Here is a 22276-nt window from a genome sequence, read left to right as displayed (position 1 = left end):
TGAGAGCGAACCCCACGTAGGGCTCTGTGCTGACAGCTCGGAGCCTGGAGCCTGCTTCTGATTCTGTGTCTCCCTCTCTCTCTGCCCCTCCCCCACTCATGCTCTCTCTATCTCTCTCAAAGATAAAAAAAAAACCAAAACATTAAAAAAATAAAATAAAACAAAATAATTCAGTTTCCCTCAGTTTAGGGTTCCTTTCCTATAAAACAGCCTACTGTGTGTGCATGGATAATTTGACCCCCTTCCCATTCCTGCTTTGGAATTGGAGCTCGGAGAAACGACCATAAAAAGTGCCGACCCGCTATTGCTGGGTCCTTTGTCTCTTACCAGGAATCTCTTGGGGTTTTTTCTTGCCGTATCTCATGAAACTGTGGCAGGAGAACTTGTTACCTTGTAAGGGAGTCAAATCTCAGATGCCTCGCAGTTCTTGACGCCCTTAGAATAGCTTCTGTGTTGGCATCAAGGCTGAGAACTTGACCGTGGGCCAATGCTTTGGTGTCTTGTCTGTGGTTTCTAAACTTCTTAAAATAGAGTTGGAACTCTTCCCCACCCGCCAATGAAATCTACCAGAAAACTGATGAAGTTAAGACCTTTCTGGGTGAAGATTTCCTTACCTCAGGCAGCCTCCCCAGCTCCTGCCCAGGCATCTTTGGAAAAGTCACCCCACATAGTATCAAAAACACTGTGTTGTGCTACTGCAAAAGCCCTTTAAAACTCAAATCTGGGGGTGCCTGAGTGGCTCAGTCGGTTGAGTGTCCAACCCCGGCTCAGGTCATGATCTCATGGTTCGTGGGTTCGAGCCCTGCATCAGGCTCTGCTCTGACAGCGTGGAGCCTGCTTTGGGATTCTTGCTCTCTCCTCTCTCTCTGACCCTCCCCCACTCGTGCCTTCTCTCTCTCTCAAAATAAATAAATAAACTTAAAAAAACCCCTCAAATCTGATCTCTGGAAGCAATAATACATTAATTCTTATCAGAGACTGATTGCTTTATGTCTTAGCAAAAATTAATTTACGTGTCATTAGTATCATTAAAGGGTCAGCCCAAATTACTTTTTCAAAGGAATGGAACCCAGGACTAACAATTGCGGGATATGGAGGGGGAGGTTGAGAGAGAGGGGCACCACCGTGGTTGGCCCTGGGCATCCGGGCAGGACTGAAAAGTAGCAGAGAGAGTGCTGGAAACTGGAAGTATGGAGAGGGCGGCAGGCGATAAATAAAATCACATTTGAACTGCCCTTCCCGACACTCGCTCTTTTGCCATCCCTCCGTCCTAGTGTGGAAAGGATTTTCCTTCTTTGCTTGGTCTTTACTTGGTTTCCTTGATCCTCACAATCCCTTCCGGGTGCCCCACGAGCTCTGACCAGGCAGAGGGAGAGAGGCACCTTTACTCTCACATGTTTTATACTGGGGTTCTATGTGAGCTATCATTTGGAAAAAAGACTCTCCTGCCGGCACAAATTTGAGAGCTCATCCACTTTACCCTGTCACCCCGGGGGCTTTGGCAACGGTTGTGAAAAAGGAAAGCAGATGTTTATTTCATAGGGCAGGAAGAGGAGGGCCGTGCTACAGAAAGGATTCCTGGGATTCAGGCCCAGCTCTGTCTCCTGACTGAACTGCTCATTTGCTGTGCGACCTTTGGCAGACCACACAACCTCTCTGGGCCTGTTTTTTTTTTGTTGTTGTTGTTTTGTTTTGTTTTGTTTTGTTTTTCGTCTATCAGTGGGAGGTATGAAGGACAGGATCTCAAAGTCCCCATATTTAAAGGCCTGTGAACTATGGATCAGTGACTTGGCTTTTAGCCCAAGAAACATTAAGTGTTGCATTCCCCTACTCCTGTGTCTTACAGAGCTAGACTTCATTTATGTCCTTTGAGCAAGATACATGCACTGTGCTTGCAATGGGCTTTGGACTTTTCTTTTCTTTTCTTTTTTTTTCTTTCCTTTCCTTTCCTTTCCTTTCCTTTCCTTTCCTTTCTTTTTTTTTTTTTAAGTTTATTTATTTTTAGGAGCGGGGAGGCACAGATTAAGAGAAAGAGGGAGAGAGAAAATCCCAAGCAGGCTCCATGCTGCCAGCACAGAGCCCAACGTGGGGCTTGAACCCACGAACCGTGAGATCATGACCTGAGGGGGTTGGACATTTCGGAGAGTAAAACTGGGTGATTTGATTCTCCGTGCCACATTTTTCTCTACATTTCAGGCAAACTGTGACTCACAGGCCAAATCCAGGTTTTTTTGTTTTGTTTTACCAAATCCAGGCTTATCAGAACACAAACATGTCCATTTGTTTGCATATTGTCTTTGGCTGCTTTAGTGCTACATTGACCAAGTTGAGTTAGTTGTGGCAGAGGCCTCATGTCTTGTAAACACTAAAACATTTACCCCCTGTCCTGAGATCATGCAAGCTTTGCCATTGGTTTGAGCACCCAGTAGACTTTGCTCAAATGATTGTGTAAATTTACTTTTTCTTTTTTTTTAAGTTTATTTATTTTTGAGAGAGATTGAGAGAGCAGGGGAGAGGGAGAGAGAGGGAGAGAGAGAGAATCCCAACATGGGGCTGGAATTCATGAACCGTGAGATCATGACCTGAGCCAAAGTCAGATGCTTCACTGACTGAGCCACTCAGGCACCCCTGTGTGGATTTAATTTTTCATACATGAAGGGCACACAACCAACTCCTTTGAGGAAGACTTCCTGTGACATCCCCGACCCTGCCCTGCTTTGTGATACTTTGCAAGAGATCCTCTTTAGAAACGGAAGGACTCTTCTAGCCTTTTCATTTATGGGTGCAAGACATTTTTCATTTACCGATGATTTTCTTTTCCTTTTGAAAATGACTATACAATGACCTGTCTGTAAGATTAGTCACAATTTAAAAAAATACACTGTAATTTCCAAACACATTGAATGTGTAGTAGATTAATGGCACACCGCCGTTTTCCCTTCCCATGCTGGGATTTCCACTGCACAGGAGTTGTGTCAGGGGCTTTGCTTGAGTTAACTAACGCCTGCCATGTTGATGACGAACCAAGCAGATATTGAGAAGGCAAGGTCTTGACAACTGGAAATGGCTGCCGAGTTGAGGATTCATGAGGCAGCTTCCTAATTGGCTTGGCACAGGGTCATCCCTGTGTCTGTAATAGCCAGGAAAGACTGGGATAATTATAAACAAAAGTGTTAGCCAGTTTGTTTCCAGGCAATTACAGGACTGCTTCTGCCTGAGCCATTATTTTGCCTTCAGGCTGTGGCATCACATCACGTGTGAGGCTTTGTCAGAGTAGCCCCCAAACGCTTGAGTTGGGGAGCCAGCCCTGGAGACAAAGCTGAGGTATAAGAAGAGGGCAGTGAATGCTGAATGGGAGGCTGGAATTGTAAGGAAAAAAGTTGTGTAAGGCTTGGACTAGAATAACAATTCCTAGGTGTTGCTGGGGCTGTGTTGTCACTGACAGGTGACAAAGGGAGTAGGCATCTTTTTCCTCTTGTGGAAGGGTCGGTAGGACTCGGGTTGTGTTCATGGGGCTGTAATATACTGGAGACCTGCTTGGTGTGATTAGGGCAGTAGTTTAGTTTGCAGTTCCAGGTCTTAAAAAGGATATCAAGAACTTAGAGGTCTAGAGTATACAATGAACATATGGAGAAATTAGAACTTCCGAGTCAAGTGATGGGGGAGGGGTGGGGTGAGCAAATCATAGATTGTCAAATCAGAGTCACGTGGATCATAGATCTTATCCAGCCAGTATCAAGGTTTGCTAATACTTTCAAAGACGTAAGCAATCCAGAGGTTCAGATGAAGCAGAGAGAATTCTGGTTCATTGAGAAGGTCACCCCAGGATGCCCTTCCCCCACAGGACATGCACCTCTGACTCAGTACTAGATGTGTGTAAATGAGGTTCACTGGGTTACCTCACATAGTGGAAAGCATTTAAGTTGCGAAAGGGCTCCATTTTATACCCCTTCATTATTTTGTAGCTTATGGCTCCAGGGAGCAATACCCCAAAGATGTTGGGTGTCTTGAGTCTAAGAAATGCTTTGGCTAGAGATATACTGCTAAGGGCATTCTATAGATACAGTTTCTTCCTCCTAGCAGATATCATACCTCTAGTTACCAGGAAATTCGGTTGATAAAGAAATTAGGGACACCTGCCAGGGTCCCTAGTCCTCTTTTCTTTTTTGGGGGGGCATACCTCTCCTCCAAAACACACACACACACACACGCACACACACACACACACCCAAATGAGTGAAAGGATCACTGGCCACCTGCTTTAAACCCTTCCTTCTGCGGGGGGCGGTGGGGGGGGGCGAAGATGGAAAGGACTGGTAAGTTTCAGTGCCAGGGAGAGATAAACAAGCTGACAGCTTTCAAATAAATAAAGAACAATTATTAGTAGGGTCCCTTGTGATAAGGTATGCAGGAAGAATAATTACAAAAAGTTACCCCTACAATAAGAAACGTTTGGGTTAAAAAAATAATGAGAAACATTTGGATTTGCTTTTGCTTTTTAAAAAAGAATTATAACTTCCTGATTTCTCTCTTCCCTTCCTTTCTCTTCCTTGTGTTTCTACCTGGCTCCTCTGACTGCCTGCCACCCCCAGGTAATCTCAACTCTGCTGGGGCTTCTTTGTCAACACACCTGCCCTTGTCCTCACTCTGTTCCCCTGCTTTCTGTCTCCCTCCTCCTCTTGAAAGCTGGCAGAGATCCTGCAACCCAGAGTCAATGCCCCACAGGAGCAAGTGTTTTCAGCTAAGTATCACAACACGCACATACACACAGGAGCTTACAAATTTATCCACAGGATTTTCAACTTGACAGCATTCATTTGAAGTCATATGAGTTGTGTAGGGTCTGTCAGTTGTCATCCAGGACATAGTAAATACTTCTCTAAATAAATTCAAATGAGAGTAGTACCCATAACTAGACTTTTTCATTTGGGGAGGTAAGTAGAATTAGGTGGGGTTAACAAAGGAAACTGTAAAAATAGTCTTCCTTAGGTATTTTAAAGTCTCTGTTCTGGTTATAAAAGAAGTATGTAACCATTGTGGAAAATTTGGAAAACATAGGAGAAAAAAATCACCTATACATAATTCTACCCCGAGATAAATATTAGTATACTATTTTATTGCATTTTTCTTCTTTTTTTTGAGACAACAATGTATGTATGTGTATATATACATACATATATATATATGTATATATATACATACATATATATATACATATATATATATACACACACACACACACTATATGTATATATATATACATACATACATATATTTATACAACACACATATATGTGCATGTATATACAAATGTACAATATACATACATTATGTATATAATTGTCTTGAAAATATATATTATAATAAATAAATATTCTGCCTTAACACTGATGACTCATGTATCTTAGGTCTTTTGTCTTCACCTTTTTGCATTTCCAGTTAGTGCTTTCACGGACATTATTTGCATTGATATTTTTTGTATTTGAGATTATTTCCTCAGGACAGACTCTTGTAACTGCAATTCTTAGATTAAATATTTTACCCCTTTTTATATATATTGAAACATATTGCCAAATAGTTGTCACTGTTTGTGAAAAAAATAAAATGACACCAATTTTATAACTTTCAATTAAAAAAACCTTTTTTTTAATGTTTATTTATTTTTGAGAGAGAGAGAGACAGAGAGCGAGCAGGGGAGGGGCAGAGAGAGAGAGGGAGACACAGAATCCGAAGCAAGTTCCAGGCTGTGAACTGTCAGCGCAGAGCCCGATGCAGGGCTGGAACTCATGAACCGCGAGATCATGACCTGAGCCAAGGTTGGAAGCGCAACCTGAGCCTCCCAGGTGCCCCTGTAACTCTCAATTTAATGAAAGAGCCCCTTTCTTCGCACCCTTCCCAGCCTTGGACATTCTCATTTTATGTTTTAATGGATAATTTAGCTAGACAACAGCAGCAACACCAAACTCATTATTGTACTGAGAATTCTTCAACGTTTATTTATTTTTGGGACAGAGAGAGACAGAGCATGAACGGGGGAGGGGCAGAGAGAGAGGGAGACACAGAATCGGAAACAGGCTCCAGGCTCTGAGCCATCAGCCCAGAGCCCGACGCGGGGCTCGAACTCACGGACCGTGAGATCGTGACCTGGCTGAAGTCGGACGCTTAACCGACTGCGCCACCCAGGCGCCCCTGAGAATTCTTAAAGTGCAGGTGTTATTCCCCAATTGATCCTTCTGTGAATTCTCTCTTGATGACTCTTTGTTCACTAGTGTGATTTTTCTTCTTATGTTAACCTCTAGCTATTATTTGTATTAAACACTTCCCCAGCATGTTGCTTACGTCTGTGTTATTATTTTCTTTCCTTGCTGTGTAAAAGTTTTGGGGTCTTAGTCAAATGATACACTTTTCTGTTGTCTTGGAGGTACTTAAGAAGTAATAGGACATTTGTGTAGGTGTAGGTATCAGTTAACTGAGATTGTGGGTGGAAAGCACTTTGTTAAACTGAAAGACACGCTAGCAATAAAAGGAACAGACTAGCCACTCGATTCGGACCAGCCGCTCTCAGAGTGCTTACTAGCCATGCGGGGCAGCTGGCTGCCGAATTGGACAGCACAGGGCTGGATGCTGAAGGTAGCTGGATCGCGCGTGTCTTCTAGACTCTGGATGCAGATAACCCATCCTTAAATCTAACCTTGCCTCCGTACTTGGAAGACGCAGCCTTCCTCAAGGGTACACTGCTTAACGTCATTGAATGATTTAGTTATTTCTGCCTTGCCAGAAATTTAAGTCCTCCTTTCCTCTCCATGAACAGGAATTTAGACTTATTATTCTTTGCTTTTGGTGACGGCAACTAATGGTCCCCCCCTGCGGTGATGAGAGCAGCAGAATGCTGAGCTGGTTCCAGCTAGTTGATTAGGAATAACAATGTCACATGCAAACTCCTTGCTCTGATTCTTCCCACCTGCAGCATCAGCCAAATCACATCCGGAGTTTGGCCCTTCTCCTAACTCTGAAGCCGGAAGTGGGCTGGAACCCCCCAAATTAGACAAAACTGACTTGCAATCTCATTGCTCAGAAGTCCAGTTCGTTTCATGGCTTTGCTGGCAGACTTTGGCAGCAGGAGCTGTGAGCCAGCCTTTGGCTTAATCTGGTTAAAACCAGATAAAGAATTAGGTCAGGGGCCTCTGGCTGCAAAGCAGTCTGATTCCAGAACTCCAGTGGAGCTGTGGCATAAAAATAAACAGGGAGAGTTGGAAAGGCATTGCTTGGCATTTACGTGTGACTTGTTCTAGGTCAAAATTCTAGTTTTAGTTCTGGGTCAAAACACATGAGCATTGCAGTTGGACAGCGTTAGCAACCGGGGTAAGGATGTCCCTTTCCGAGGTGCTCCAAGCAGTAACTCCAGGATGGGTGTTAGGGGTTTGAGACTCTGAGTAGTATATAGAGTCAGGCTGCCCAAACTGCCAGACCTTAGAAAAGGTTTGCTTTACTATCTTTTAAGTATCACAGCATCTGGGGTATGGCCTCAGTGGTCAGCCCAGCAGGCTGGTCCTAGACTGGGGGTATTGTGAACCCCACTGAGGCCCACCTTTCCCTGGGATTCAGAAGAAGGGCAAGTAGATAGCTCTGGAAGGTCAGTAGGGAGGAGAGCTAGATGCAAATCTGTAACAAACCAAGAGTTTTGTTCTTATGTCACTAAAGAGGCGGGTCTGATCAAACGTGGAGAGAGATAATAGCACGGGACCCTGACCTTTCCAGCTGAAAAGGCTCATTTCTGTAGACTCTAGGTACAAACAGACCTTTCCTGGAGTGAGTGCTCCAGACTGTTGAGATGTCCAGGCTGTAGCGATAAAGCCAGCCACTGTTGGGAGCAGTTGGAGGCCCCTCCAGGCCCTGGAGCCCCCAAGGCCCTAAGTGCCAGGTCCCTGCCCCCTCCTTGGCCACCACTCCTTACTACCCCATCCTCCAAGGTTCATCTCATCTGTTGTCTATCCTCTATTATGCTGAGTTTCTCTGCTCTGTCATTTGATCCTGTGCCATTTGGGCCGAGGTGGAGGCAGAGGGCTAATGAGCGGCCTGGATGTCTAGGAACAGTGAAATACAATCCTATCTTTCTCACTTACACACCATATCTGGCGGGTGGAGAAAATAGGCTTTTATAGTCCTGAAAGAGGATGCCCCTCCTGGGTGGGTGGCCTTGACACGGTCCAGAACCAGCTGTGTTTAAAGGAAGCTCCTCTGTATAATCGACCGTGGCCTCCCTTCCTGCCCAGGTCTCCTGAGCCTGACCCTTGCCCTGGGATCTGGTCGCATGATCATTCCTCTGGCTGCAGGCCATCGAGGAGTGTGTCGACAAGGGGTAGACTGAGACAGAGGAGGCGGCCTCTGTGTATCCTGGACTTGGGCGGCTGTGCCGAAAGCCATGTTTGGAATGGAAGTCTCTGCATGTTATGTTCCATTTCTTTCTTTGTGTCCCAGTTGCCATACTGGTGACCGGAAAGGACAATGTAGCTGGCTAAACTTGGGCCTAATTGAGTGGCAGCATAGATACCAGGAGGAGCATGGGTTATAGAGTCAGACAGACTTGAGTTTAAATGTTAGGTTCTCCTCCTAAGAGCTGTGGGATCTCAACTGAGTTACTTAAACTCCCAGAGCCTCTCTTAACATGTGGCTAGAAAGGGCCCCATAAAACTGTCCCTGGACTTGATGATGACAGAACAACACCTGGAGAGTCCCTGGGAGGGAGCCTGACATCAGGGCAGCCTCAACAGCTGTTATCATGTAAAGAGACATACGTGAAAACAACTTTTCAAATATCAAATGCTTGATCAGGCACAGAATGGAAGAGGTGACTGGATTATTTTGTTTAATTCCACCTTTCTCGAATTTATCATTTCCCGAAAATAGGGAAATCGACATATCTTGGTTATATAATCCAGCCTTGTCCACAAAAGGCATGGATGAGAACCCAAGTGACTTTTTCTGATAAGATTTAGTGTCGGTTTCTAGATTAAAATAGGCACTGAGTCACTGGCAGAATTTAGTTTGGATGTGACTTGTCATATTTGTTTGAATTCAGAAGCCCCATGGGGCACTGCTGTGTACAGAAAATTGTGTAAGATAGGGATGAATCCAGGTTCCTGTACCCAAGGACCCTACAATCTGGTAGCAAAGGGGACATTGCAAATACCTTTATACCAATGTCTATACCATAAATATATCTACAACAGTTTTCATAAAGGGGCTGAGGAATTTCAAAAGATAAAACAATTACTTTCGATTGGTTAGAAAGGCAAAGGCTTCTGAAGGTGGTGATATTGGAGCCAAACCTTGAAGAGTAAATAGGATTTAGATGGCTTAGTGAGCAGGTGAGTGAATGTGGTCAAAGGCACACAGGTCCAAAGTGTGCTCAAGAATAGCCTGGTAGTCCCGTGTGGCAGGGGCTCACACGTGTGGCAGGATATGGCCAAAGGAGACTGGATAGTCAGAGCATGGCGAGCCTGATCTGGATTGCAGCTTTATTCAGTAAGAGGTGGGGCACCACCAAAGCTTTTGAGCAGAGCGCTTGAAGACAGCTGGTTGGGAGACATTAGCTTCTGGAAGCAGAGGGACCAGTGAGTTTGCAGCTATGCAGGCCAGTTAAGGCTGACGCGGTGGGGATCGTGTGGCAGAGGGCAAATCAGCAGGAGCAGATGACTGGTTTGGATTGGGAGGGCTGGCCTGAAGGGGAGCGGGCAGCAGAGAACCAGGCTTGGCGCATGGGATGGAGGGCGCTGCCTCGGGGAGGCTGGCAGGGAGTCTCGTGGGTTCTGTAGACAGACAGCCCGAGGAGGGGCCAGGAGAGACTTGAAGCTGAGGCTTGGGGTCAGGAAAAAGTATGAGACTGGGAGTAACCTACAGAGCTGAGGCGCTGGGGGAAATCATCCGGGCAGATGGAGATGAGAAGAAGACCCAAGATAGAACCTTGGTGCAGAATGGCAAGGGAGGAAGAGGCAAAGGGAGAAGAGGAGGCTGCCAAGGAAAGGGAGGGGGGCGGGGGGGGGAGGGACATCAGCTGGGGGGTGCACTCTAGAGGCAGCAGACCCCAAATCTCGGACCTGCTGCTGCAGACTCCAGGGAGATACCGGACCTCTGATAATTTCAGGATGGAGGCTGGTGGATGAGTCCATGCCTCCTGCACTGAGTGGGCACTTCTCAGAGGTGCGTTCCTTCTTCCCTTTCTCCGGAGAGGCATGTTACAAGGGGATGGCCATCAGGAATCCATGCTTTAGGTAGGGCGAAGGCCACGGGAGGGGACAAGAGCCACCCCTGACTGGTCACTAGTGAGATGAGAAGGTGGGGAAAACACCTTAGCGCTTTCTGTGGGTAATGGATCTGATGGGGGCCGACTGCCCGGGGCTGGTGAGTGGGTGGGGGATAAGGAAGTGACAACAGCAAGTGGAAGCTCCCCGGGCTGAGCCATCTGGCAGTGAGGGAGGGGCCCGGGGAATGGGATGGAGTTTGAGGAAGCCAGCGGGGTACAGGGGCTGCTTGCGTCAGTGACCCAGCTGTCCTTTTAAGAAGAGTGAGCCAGTTCCTTCTAAAATCCTTTTTCCTGGATGTGGCACATGAGGCCAAGCTTTTGGGTGTCTGTTTAAAGCTGCCTGCTGGTTAACTCTGGGAGGAGGAAGCCCATCACATGAGTGCGTGGAACCAGCCGTCTGTCATGTGAGCTCTGGGGAGGACGTGGCTGGGATTCTGAATCAGGCATCCTTGTAACCCTGCAAGTGTGGCAGAAGAGGGCTGCATGCTCTCCAGGGACTTTTCCAAGGAAGGGGGGATAATGTGGCTGGCTTCCTTTCAGACTGAGAGGTGGGGCAGCAAGGGAGAGGAGCAGGGGAAGTACCTCTGGTCAGTCTGAGAAACTTAGGGTTTTCCTCAGTCTTGGAGCCTGAGCATAGTTTCAGAAAAGTATGGGGAGTTTCATGGCTCTCTGTTGCAGACAGACACCGTTCAGGCCAAAATATTGACCTTTTCTCCTTGGTCCTCAGAATCTCAAACCTTTGCAACTTGGGCTACCCCTCACCACTCGCCTCCATGCGCCTTGAAGGGGACGATTTTGTCTTTGTCTCCCTCCTCAGAGAGGACATGGGAACGGGGGGGACAGGAGGGAGTGTGGGGAAGAAAGGGTGGGGGAAAGTGGGAGGGGGTTGAGCTCCTTTCTGCTTGTTCTCCGGACAGGAGACAGAACTGAAGTCCCCAAAGGAAGGACCAGAGCATTAAGTCCCAGGAAGCCAACCCTTGCAAAAGATGTTCTTGGGTTTGGTAGCCTTCTTGGCTAGAACCTGGGAAAACTTTGTAGAAAAGTTCTCTCCCAAGACTTCGATTGTGTTTTCTTGGTTCCTCCTCAGGCACAGCTGCTGTGGCTTCAGGTTGGTTTCTTCTCTTATCAGCTGTTCTTTTGTTCTCTTCCTCTACTTCCTTCGCTCCCTTCCCACCTGGCCACCCAGCCCTCCCTTCCTGTTTTAGAGGGTAATGTGGACAGTGGCTAAGTGCATTGGCCCCACAGCCACAAGCCAGGATGTGAAGTCCCAGGTTTCACTTACTAGTATGCACTCGGGCAAGTTACCTCAGTTTCCTCATTCTTGAGATGTATAATAATATGCATTGCCCAGAGTAACACATGTTATGAGAATTACCTGAGTAAACCATGTAAAGAGCTTAGAGTAATGCCTGGAAAGGAGTAAGTGCTCTATAAACATTCTATCTATCTACTTATCTATCTATCTATCTATCTATCTATCTCTGTTTTTTTATAAATGCCTTCAAATCCTTTTGGATTTTGTCAGTTGATATAGGAAAAAATATTACACCAAAAGAACCTATAGAAATTCTATTTCTAGAAATTTTAAATTATATACAGTTGGCCCAGGGACAACATGAGTTTGAATTGCACAGGTCCACTTATCTAAGGGATTTTTTTCAATAAATGCAGTGCAGTACTGTAAATGTATTTTCTTCTATTTTAATGATATTTTCTTTTCTCTGGCTTACTTTGTTATAAGAATACACTACATAATACATATAACATGCCAAGTTTGTGGTAATCGATGGTTTATCTTATCAGTAAGGCTTCTAGTCAGTAGGAAGCTATTAGTAGGTCAGTTTTGGGGGAATCAAAGTGATACATGGATTTTTGACTGCTGAGGAGGTTGGCACTCCTAATCCCTGAGCTGTTCAAGTGTCACCGGTGGTCTATTTCTTATAGAAAGTATCCCTTAGAGGTCCCATGATGAAGGGCTCATTATCTTACAAAGACTTCATTCTGAATAGAAAGTTTCTTCTTACTTTGATCTTCCTTCTTGGGGCTTCTACCTGTTGGTCTTAGTCCTGCATTTTGAGTGTATATAGAGAAAAGAAAAGGAATCTTTCTACCTTACAGCAACTGCTTAAGCTTGAAGGATGCTATCACATACTCCCAAAGCCCCCTAGTTTGCAGATCCGTCAGCCAGGTCACCACGACTTGGTTTCCAAGCACCTCACCTCATCTCGTCTTGGTTACTCTCCTGGCTGTGCCGCCGTTTGACAAAATGCCTCTTTGGGCATTTCCCCAGTAGTTCTGTGCAGAGGACAGAGATTATCACTTCTTTTTGATCAGTATTTGGATTAATGCAATACAGCATTACAAAATATTGTAAATGTTTAGGGGCCCATTTTCAGTAAAACAAATATATATATACCTATTGTAATTTTGTGTTTGTCTATACCAGATGGTCAAAAAGTCAAGTTAGAGAATGATCTGGAAGGAAAGAGAGAGAGAGAGAGATGGAGAAACTAAATTACTCATTGTCTATAGCAGACAGTACAAAGAAAGTTTAAAGTTTATACGTGAGAAATTGAAAATGTAAGCCTAATATTTGGAGTTATGGAGGTAGCTACCAGAGTAGGAGATGAAGAGGAGGAGTAGGAAGAGGAAGGAGAACAAGAAGGGGGAGGGGAAGGAGGAGGAAGAAGTGGTTACTGAGGAATAGACAAGAAACAGGATGGGAAAGAAAACTTTTAGTTTTCATTTTAGACCATTATGTCCTCTTTGAGTTTTTGTTGCTTTCTTTCTTTTTTTTTTTTAATGCTTATTTATTTTTGAGAGAGAGATAGAGCATGGGTAGGGGAGGGGCAGAGAGAAAGGGAGACACAGAATCAGAAGCAGGCTCCGGGCTCTCAGCTGGCAGCACAGAGCCTGATGCAGGGCTTGAACTCACGAACCGCGAGATCATGACCTGAGCCAAAGTCGGACGCTTAACTGACTGAGCCACCAAGGTGCCCCTCTTTGAGTTTTTACTTCTATGTGATTCTATTCTTTTTATAACTAAATATAAGCTGGAGTGCTTGAATGGCTCAGTCAGTTGAGTGTCTGACTTTTGATCTCAGCTCAGGTCATGATCTCATGGTTCATGGGATCCAGCCCTTACATTGGGCTCTGTGCTGACAGCGTGGAGCCTGCTTGGGATTCTCCCTCTCCCCCTCTCTCTGCCTCTCTCCCATTCACATATGCTCTCGCTTCTCTCTCTCTTTCTCAAAATAAATAAATAAACATTAAAAAATAAGTTGATACTTTTGAAATTGTGCCTGAGTTTAAGATGACTTAAAATATATGTAGCCTCTTATTAGAGTACATTTCTCTACATGTATAAATCACCTTTTTTTAGAAAGAAATGTGAAATACTTTTAAACTGTCCCATTCGTCCACAACCTCACAGTAATATGGTACGGATGAGAATGAACAGTTTTTGTTTTGTGCATGAGGAAATGGCCCTGAGAGCTTCTGTCAGAACTCAAGGTCATGGAAACCAATTTGTCAATAAATTTCATAAAAAAAAAAAATAAAAAAAAAAATAAAAAAAAAAAAAACAAAAAAACCTCAAGGTCAGGCCGAGCTCATGGGAGTGAAATCTGGAGGTGTGCTGGCTGTTGATGGCTGCAGGAGACTGACCTTTGTTCTGCCTCAGGCTTCTTATCTGGCTCGAATCTGATGGGCCAACAACCAGAGAGGAGAGACTCATCAAGAATCTGCTTTGAGCACCTTCAGTTACTCGCTTCAATCACATGTCTTTCACTTGGACTTGGCTCCCAAGTGTCTTATGAAATCCATTCTGTGCTATTTCTCTTATTACGCCTTTGCTAATTTACTTAAAGTTTCTGACCACCGACAAGCACAACATATTACATCCGATTTTATGAGAAGACAAACAAAAGATTATTTTAGAAAATAAGACTTCAACTTTGATGTCTAGTGGATTTGAATTTCAGCTCACTTGTGAAGATTTAATTGATCTTTGTTAATTTTGAGTTATTTATCTGAAAACACATTGTGACGAGTTAAAATTGTAGACGGACACCATGAGACTTGCTTACCTCTAGTACCAGGGAGTTGGTGAGTTTTTTTAGTTGTGAGGAAGATTTTGTGTATCACCATTTGTAGCATTTAGATTTAGATTCTGTATTTTGGAGTCATATTTTTTTTTTCAAGTTTGTTTATTTTGAGAGAGAGAGAGATTGTGAGTGGGGCAGGGACAGAGTGAGAGGGAGAGAGAGAATCCCAAGCAGGCAGGCTCTGAGCTGCCATCAGGGAGCCCCAAGCGGGGCTCAATCTCATGAATTTTGAGATAATGAATTGAGCTGAAATCAAGAGTCAGATGCTTAACAGACTGAGCCACCCAGGCGCCCCTGGGTTCATATGTTAAAGACAAATTCAAATTCGTCTCATCATTTATTTTATCAAAAGCCAATTCTTAGATAAAACCCTACCCATGCTTCTACTGGTTTTAGAACTTTAAATTTTGCACAGAACTTCCAGATACTTTCGTATGTGATTATCCATGACTCTTCTGTCAAAAGAAGGCAGTAATAATACATATATATGAAATGCAGGGTTTTATTCCATTAATCTTCACCTTCACCTCCATTCACAAGCACCTACCATGTGCAAGTCAGTTGATGCATCGTGCGTGGATCCGTCCTTAGCAGATATTTCAATGTCACAGTGTTGCTTCTCCATCAAACACTTATCAGAGTAACAGACGCTGAAACAGAATGAATTCGTGTGACATTAAGTGTTGGCATTTAGGAATAGCGAAATAGTTGACAGATGGACAGCAAGAAGAGAAAAGTTAAAAAAAAAAAAAGTCTGCGGGCGCCTGGGTGGCTCAGTCGGTTAAGCGTCCGACTTCAGCTCAGGTCATGACCTCCGTCTGTGAGTTCGAGCCCCGCGTCGGGCTCTGTGCTGACAGCTCAGAGCCTGGAGCCTGCTTCGGATTCTGTGTCTCCCTCTCTCTCTGCCCCTCCCCTGCTCATGCTCTGTCTCTGTCTCAAAAATAAATAAAAATATTAAACAAAAAAGTCTGAAGCTTGGATGACCCCGTGATGCTGGGTCTCTGAAAACAAAGATCTGGCCACATCAAGTTGAGGAAACAAGTTCTAAGGCATCAGCCTAGGATGAGAAAACGCCTCTGAGACCTTGAATCATAAGTTAATGAAGCCACCTAGTGGTCTGATTCATAATTTGAGGTCTGAGGATCCTCATCATGTAGGGTCTCGCCAGTCAAGTGTGACTGAGAATCTCATCACTTTCCATTGAAGGAGGGTCCGTTTCCTTGAGAATCAGTGCGACGCTGCTCTGTGTAATAGTTTATTTATTTACGGTCTTCTTTCCATCAAAAAGGACCTAAACAACAAAAAGTGAGAGAGCACAGACCAGAAAATGAGGGATAAAAACCAAAACATGAATAAAGACATAAAGAGTAGCTCGAAATTTCGGTCATTCAAAAATGCATATGAAATTCTATCAATTTTCCACGAAAGAACTCTGTATTTTCACCTATTGGAGACTGATGAGTTATAAAATTCACAATGTCCAGAATGATGCAACAGTTTTCAGGAAAAGTAAAGCTGTACCTGCTGCTAAGAGCAGAGAAATTTTACTTCTGGAGGTCCTCACAAATGAGATACCGTACAGTAAAATGTGTGTATCCTCGATCCTCATAAAAGAAGTCATCCTGAGTCCTGGAGGATTGTTTCTTAATTGTGATTTGGAGGAGAATGGGCACCAAACTCCACCTTTAGGGCTTGCATTTAACACATTGGATCCTCAGAATAAGCCTATGAGGTAGGTAGCATTATTATCCTTCTATGCATACAAGGCCATTAGACGTGGTTTTGAATTTGCCCAAAGTCGGGCTGTTAATAAATAATGGAGCTGGGACCCAAACCTGGGCAGTATGGCTCCAGCACCCATGTTCTTTTCCAAGATGCTATATACTGAATGGCCACTTTGGTACATTGAGGCCCATCTAATGAAAATGACAATACTTGAGTTCCACCCCCTCCCCCCAATTTATACACTCTACTCTGTAGGGATTATGTATATCATGGGATTTAACATGATGCTAAAGGTGAGGTGAGGGTTTCATATTTCTGAGATGACCCAGTTAACCTTGCTTTCTTCCAGGGTGACAGACTTTATCCCTGACCCCAGTTGCCACAGAGTCTTGCCCACATATGTACATACACTCCTTCAGTCAAAAAAAAAAAAAATAGAAGGGGGCCAGGAAAAAGTACTCAAATTCACCCCTTACTGTTTCAGTAGGGGATAGCTGAAATCCTATGCCCTTTTGTTGGCATATCCCTATCTACAAGATCTAAGATGCAGTCATCACAAAACACTCTTTATTTTGCTGGCTTTTCGTTTTCAAAGTGGTATCTATAAATATTTGGGAATGGCAGCTAAATCAATTTATCTTAACCAGTCAAGAAAGTTGATTAGCAATGAGCAAGGCCAGCCTTGAAGGGAACGTGATAGGGAAATAGTGGCATCATTGAAATGTGCAGTTAGACGAGTCAGAATATCACATACTTGAGTCTTAAACTGAACATTAAGAATGATGTTCTTTTAAGCTGTGGTTAGAATAGCTGTGTGGTTAATGTTTTTGCTAAAAGGAAAAGGTATACGCTATAAGATGACTGTTCTGTATCGATAAGGCTCCTTAAAAATAAATTTCCATGATATTTAAAAGAGACACTTAGCTTAATAAAGATTCTAATACTCCTGAAAGATTCAAGTTCTGTTTTGGGACCAACATGCTGGCCCACTGCCCATAAGATGGGAGTTTTCAGAATGAGAGCTTTTTAATCATTCTGCTGAATGCTTGAAAGATCCACCCTGTCATGGAATGTAAGGGAAAGAGAGCAATGCTGAGATACGGTGAAAAAAACATTGGCTGTCAATCAAGATGCTTGGGATTCCCGGGTCTACTTTATTCTGATAATAAAGGAAGAAATAAATTCTTTGTATGTGTCATTTTTCTCATGAACTGTGGAGTCAGACCTGGATTCAAGTACCAACTCGTGGGCCTTAGTTTGTTCATGTACAAAATGGCTCTAGTCATACAGAGATTTTATTGGGTGCTCACTGTGTGCAGACATTGTGCTTTTACATACCTTTAATCTTATACGTCTTGAATGAAATCATCACTATTGTTATCCCCACTTTACAGGCAAGATCACTGCAATGGAGAGACCAGGCAATGTGAAGAATTTAATTAGGATCCTTTATGTATACAGTATGTCATATCACCCACTACAGCACATTCCCCAGAATTGGTAGCTGACGGATTCCTCTTGACTCTCTTCTCACCCGTATCCTTTTCTCCTTTTAGAACGGTTTTGAAGGAGCACCTTTCTCCTTTTAGAAAGGGTGGCTCAGTCCGTTAAGCGTCCGATTCTTGGTTTTGGTTCAGGTCATGATCTCTCGGTTTGTGAGTTCGAGCCCCGTGTGGGGCTCCATGCTGTCAGCCTGCTTGGGATTCTCTCTCTCTGCCCCTCCCCTTATTGCTTTCTCGGTCTCTCTCTCTCAAAATAAGTAAATACACTTAAAAAATTAAAGAAAAATAAGAAAGGTTTTGATGCTTAGTGAAGAGGAGAGCCACACATGTCTCTAGCGTATGTTTGGGAATTAGATAGCAGTGTAGGCCAAAGGGTAAAAATAAAACTGAATTTTTATTTTCCTACAGGAGTGGCAAAAACTCAACTATGACATCTACACCCTGCGACAGATTCGAAGGGAAGTGAGGAATAGGTGGAAACGCATTTTAGAAGATTTAGGTGAGTCCGGAAGTGATTATGACATGATACAAATAACTAGTGGTGATCATTCCTCTTCCCTTTCTTCTGCATGGTTTTTATAAAAGTCATATTGATAACTGGCTGGTTAAAGCTACTGTGTACTAATTGTTTTCCCCATCCTATCCGCCTCGTATCCTCAAGCATAAACATCTGATGTTTCTGTTACACCAACTGATGTCCTGAGGACATAGTTTGTCATGCGTTATGCCATCTGTCCTCAGAATGGAGTATCATAGGACAGGGCAGTCATGTGGGCACTACCACTGAATGTTTTTGGCATTAGATTAGGATCATGATTAGATTAGATTGTGTCATTGAATTAGAAGTCATTGTATGTTTTTGGCATTAGATTATGACTACGATTAGATTAGATTATGTCATTGAATTAGATGAGCGTGGTTGGGCGATTAGTAGTAGCTTTGTAAGACGAGGCAGGTGGGAAGAAATATTGTTTGCAGGAGAGACAGCAAAACTCAGTGTAGACTTATAGAAGGACTAAAAGGTAGAAAATCTTCAGAGTTCAGATAAACACCTGTGGCATCAGAGCAGATGTTGGGTATTGATTTTGTTAATTCTGCCAGGGTCATGATCCTGTAAACAAGTATCTCTCTCTGCCTCCCCTCCCCCCAAAATAAATAAACTTTAAAAAATAAAAGTGAATTTATCAGTTTTGAAGTCCCTAATCCTTCTGCCTTGAAAGACACCATGACACTCACTTTGGCGTCATAACTTTTCAAGCATGGTGTACCCAGTTGCTTACTCTATTGCTTTATTGGGATATAGTGGGATGGGCTGGACCTCTAGCCCTCTTAATTGACTCAATATTATTGGGAGCTAATTGTCTCCTTTTTAGTTACTCCAGGAGGGTATAAATTGCTGAGTCTTTCATATTTTGGGTGAGTAATTTTAACCAGGCAACCCTGTTGCCCCGGGGAAGGGAATCAGGACTTGGGGAAGAGAAGGCCTGGAGGTGGGGGCCACTTTGTAGCTCCCAAACTGTGAAGGCAGGTAGGTGCAGAGCAGGGACTGGGAGGGAGGATTTCAATCACAAAATAATAATTTAAAAAAAAGGCAGCAAGCAAACTGAGGCTTACCTCTGAGGCAAAAGCTAAGGAAGAAAATTAAACAAGAAGAAATCTCAAATGAGCTTTAATTAAAGACCCCGCTGATCATAGTGACCTGGAAAGTAGCACATGGAGAGGTGCCTTGGCTTCCGCTGTGTGTTGGAACCCACATTTGGGTGCCTTCTTAATCTCCTGCAGGACCACCGTGTCCTGTGACTGCTTTTACACGAGGGATAAATTTTTTTCCCCCACAGGCTTTCAAAAGGAAGCAGACTCTTTGTTGTCAGTGACGAAACTCAGCACCATCAGTGATTCCAAAAACACAAGGAAAGCTCGGGAGATATTGTTAAGATTGGCTGAGGAAACCAATATTTTTCCAGCAAGTTGGGAGCTCTCGGAGAGATATCTCTTTGTTGTGGTAAGTGGATATATATATATATATATCTATATATATATATATATAGATAAAAGTTTATATATTTTGAGAGAGAGAATGTGAGCAGGGAAGGGGCAGAGAGAAAGAATCTTAAGCAGGGGTTCAACTGTCAGCACGGAGCCTGACTTGGGGCTCCATCCTAGGAACTGAACCTTGAGATCATGACCTGAGCCAAAATGAAGAGTCGGACACTCAATCAAGTGAGCCACCCAGGCATCCCAAGTGGATGTGATTAAAAAAAAAAAAAAAAAAAAATTAATGTTTATTTTTGAGAGAGATAGAGTGTGAGTGGGGAAGGGGCAGAGAGAGAGAGGGAGACACAGAATCCGAAACAGGCTCCAGGCTCTGAGCTGTCAGCACAGAACCCGACGCGGGGCTCGAACTCGGGAAGGGTGAGATCATGTCTTTGGCTGAAGTCGGACGCTTAACCAACTTAGCTGCCCAGGCGCCCCAAGTGGGTGTGATTTTTTTATGTGTAGTTTTTAATTTTAATTTTATTTTTATGCATTTTATGTTGTTTTATTTTATTTTTTATTTTTATTTTGTTATTTTATGTGTTTTTCTAAATTTTTTATTCCAGCACTGCCGGCAATACCCAGTTTGAGCTGGCAGATGAGGCTGGAATGTCGTGAAGGGGTTTCCAGGGTCTAGCTACATCAGAACCACAGGAAGGGCTTTACACGTGCAGATTTCTGGATTGCACTCAGACGTATTAAGGCTCGGTTGTGGCTCAAGAATCTGTACTTTCTAGGGGCACCTGGGTGGCTCAGTCAGTTGAGCGTCTGACTTTGGCTCAGGTCGTGATCTCACGGTTTGTGGGTTTGGTCCCCAGGTCGGGCTCTGTGCTGACCGCTCAGAGTCTGGAGCCGGCTTCCAATTCTGTGTGTGTGTGTCTCTCTGCCTCTACCCTGCTCAGGTTCTGTCTCTGTCTCTCTAAAATGAGTAAACGTTAAAAAATTAAAAAAAAAAAAAAGAATCTGTACTTTCCAGCTAATTCTGCTACTTAGTCAGCTTTTTGAATCACTTGTAGGTCAAAGAGATTCAAGAAACGTTGTTTACATAACCTAAGATTAACAAAGGGTTTGAAAGGGCGCTAAGAATGTAGAGTGTTTCTTGAATAATGTAAGCAAAGGGTGAAGGGATATCTCTAAATTTGTTGAGAAAAATTTAAGATGTGTTTTGCTTGCCCATGATTATTTCTAGGCTGGATGTATGGTCGTGTTTAGATTGTTTTCCCATTGACGTGGCTTCGTTCCCATCTTGACAACATTTGTATTTTTAAATCTTTGGCAGGACCGTCTTATTGCTCTTGATGCAGCAGAAGAGTTCTTTAAAATTGCCAGTCGAACTTATCCCAAGAAACCTGGGGTCCCAAACCTGGCAGATGGCCAGAAAGAACTGCACTACCTTCCATTTCCAAGTCCCTAAAGGAGAGGCTGGGAGGCAGAGCTGGGATTCCCCCACGGGGACACAACAGCCAGCCCAAGTGGGACAAATGCATACAGGAGACCGTAAGCACGTGGAGGGCCAGTTAAGTGAAAAATGATTCTAAATCCTATAAAAAACTAGGGGTTTGGACATCTGGTCTTCATGAGGATGCCACTGTAGGAAAAGTTCAGGTTGCATTGAAACAGCCTGGTGATCTTGCATCAGGGAGTTAGGGTGATATTTCCTCATGGGGGATTGGATTTCAAGAGCCCATTGTCCCCATTTGGGTTTTGGTTGTACAATAAACTCTTGTCACTAAGCCTATTGGGGGAATGGGGTGCTCTAGTTAGGAAAACAATAAGATTGATAGAGCTATTGTTGAGCCCAAATATGGACTACTGAATTTTAAATTTTTTTTTTTTTTTTCAACGTTTATTTATTTTTGGGACAGAGAGAGACAGAGCATGAACGGGGGAGGGGCAGAGAGAGAGGGAGACACAGAATGGGAAACAGGCTCCAGGCTCTGAGCCATCAGCCCAGAGTGAATTTTAAATAATTATTATATAATATAGGCTAATGCCAAAGTAACGCCAGGCATTATGCGACCTTTCTTGGATTTGGAAGATCCTCCAGGACCTTGGAGGTGTCAGAGGCATCATTTTGAATATGAGTTATGTATTCAGAGGTTTAGATACGGTAGATGATGGGAATATCTAAGAGTGCTGCTCAGAAGGGAGTTCCAAATAGATCGATCCCAGGCAGAGCTTCCTTCAGCTCTGTCTTCAGTTGTGAGACACACGTCTTAAATTCTAAATATTAGCAATACCTGGTTACCTCATTTTTACATACTATCCATTTCTAGACCCCAGGCCCTTGATATTTCATCTGGAATAGTATCTGTACACTGGAATGTTTGACCTCCACTTCCTTCTCTTCTCTTTAATCTGTTTCTGGCGTCTTGGCTGAGAGTTGTACCTGCCCAGTGACCTTTAGCACAGACTTGTGTCTCTGCGTCTGCAGGCAATATTGCATGGAAGAAGGTCATTGCTGTACTTTCTTCCATTCAGAAGAGGATTTCCAAGATGGAGCAGTGCTGAATTACAGCTTGCTTCTAGCCACAGACTGAGAAGTCCAGCCTCAAAAGTTACTTGCCACTTAAGCAAGGAGGTTGCCAGGAAATCATGGTTCATGT

General features: G+C 43.8%; 1 protein-coding gene across 2 annotated transcripts in view; it reads left to right on the top strand.

The window, feature by feature from the left end:
* MREG (melanoregulin) overlaps window positions 1-21489 on the top strand; it is a 62272-nt gene extending 40783 nt beyond the window's left edge. For both annotated transcript variants that reach the window (XM_032594513.1, XM_030325601.1), the window contains exons 3-5: window positions 18045-18135; window positions 19475-19638; window positions 20950-21489. In XM_032594513.1, the coding sequence (XP_032450404.1) occupies window positions 18045-18135; window positions 19475-19638; window positions 20950-21084 (390 nt within the window). In that variant the 3' untranslated portion in view covers window positions 21085-21489. The remainder of the gene's footprint in view (window positions 1-18044; window positions 18136-19474; window positions 19639-20949) is intronic.
* The last annotated feature ends 787 nt before the right edge of the window (window positions 21490-22276 follow it).

This window comes from Lynx canadensis, chromosome C1 (assembly GCF_007474595.2).
Source record: "Lynx canadensis isolate LIC74 chromosome C1, mLynCan4.pri.v2, whole genome shotgun sequence".
In the NCBI taxonomy this organism is placed as follows: Eukaryota; Metazoa; Chordata; class Mammalia; order Carnivora; family Felidae; genus Lynx; species Lynx canadensis.
This window is presented reverse-complemented; position numbering and strand designations above follow the sequence as displayed.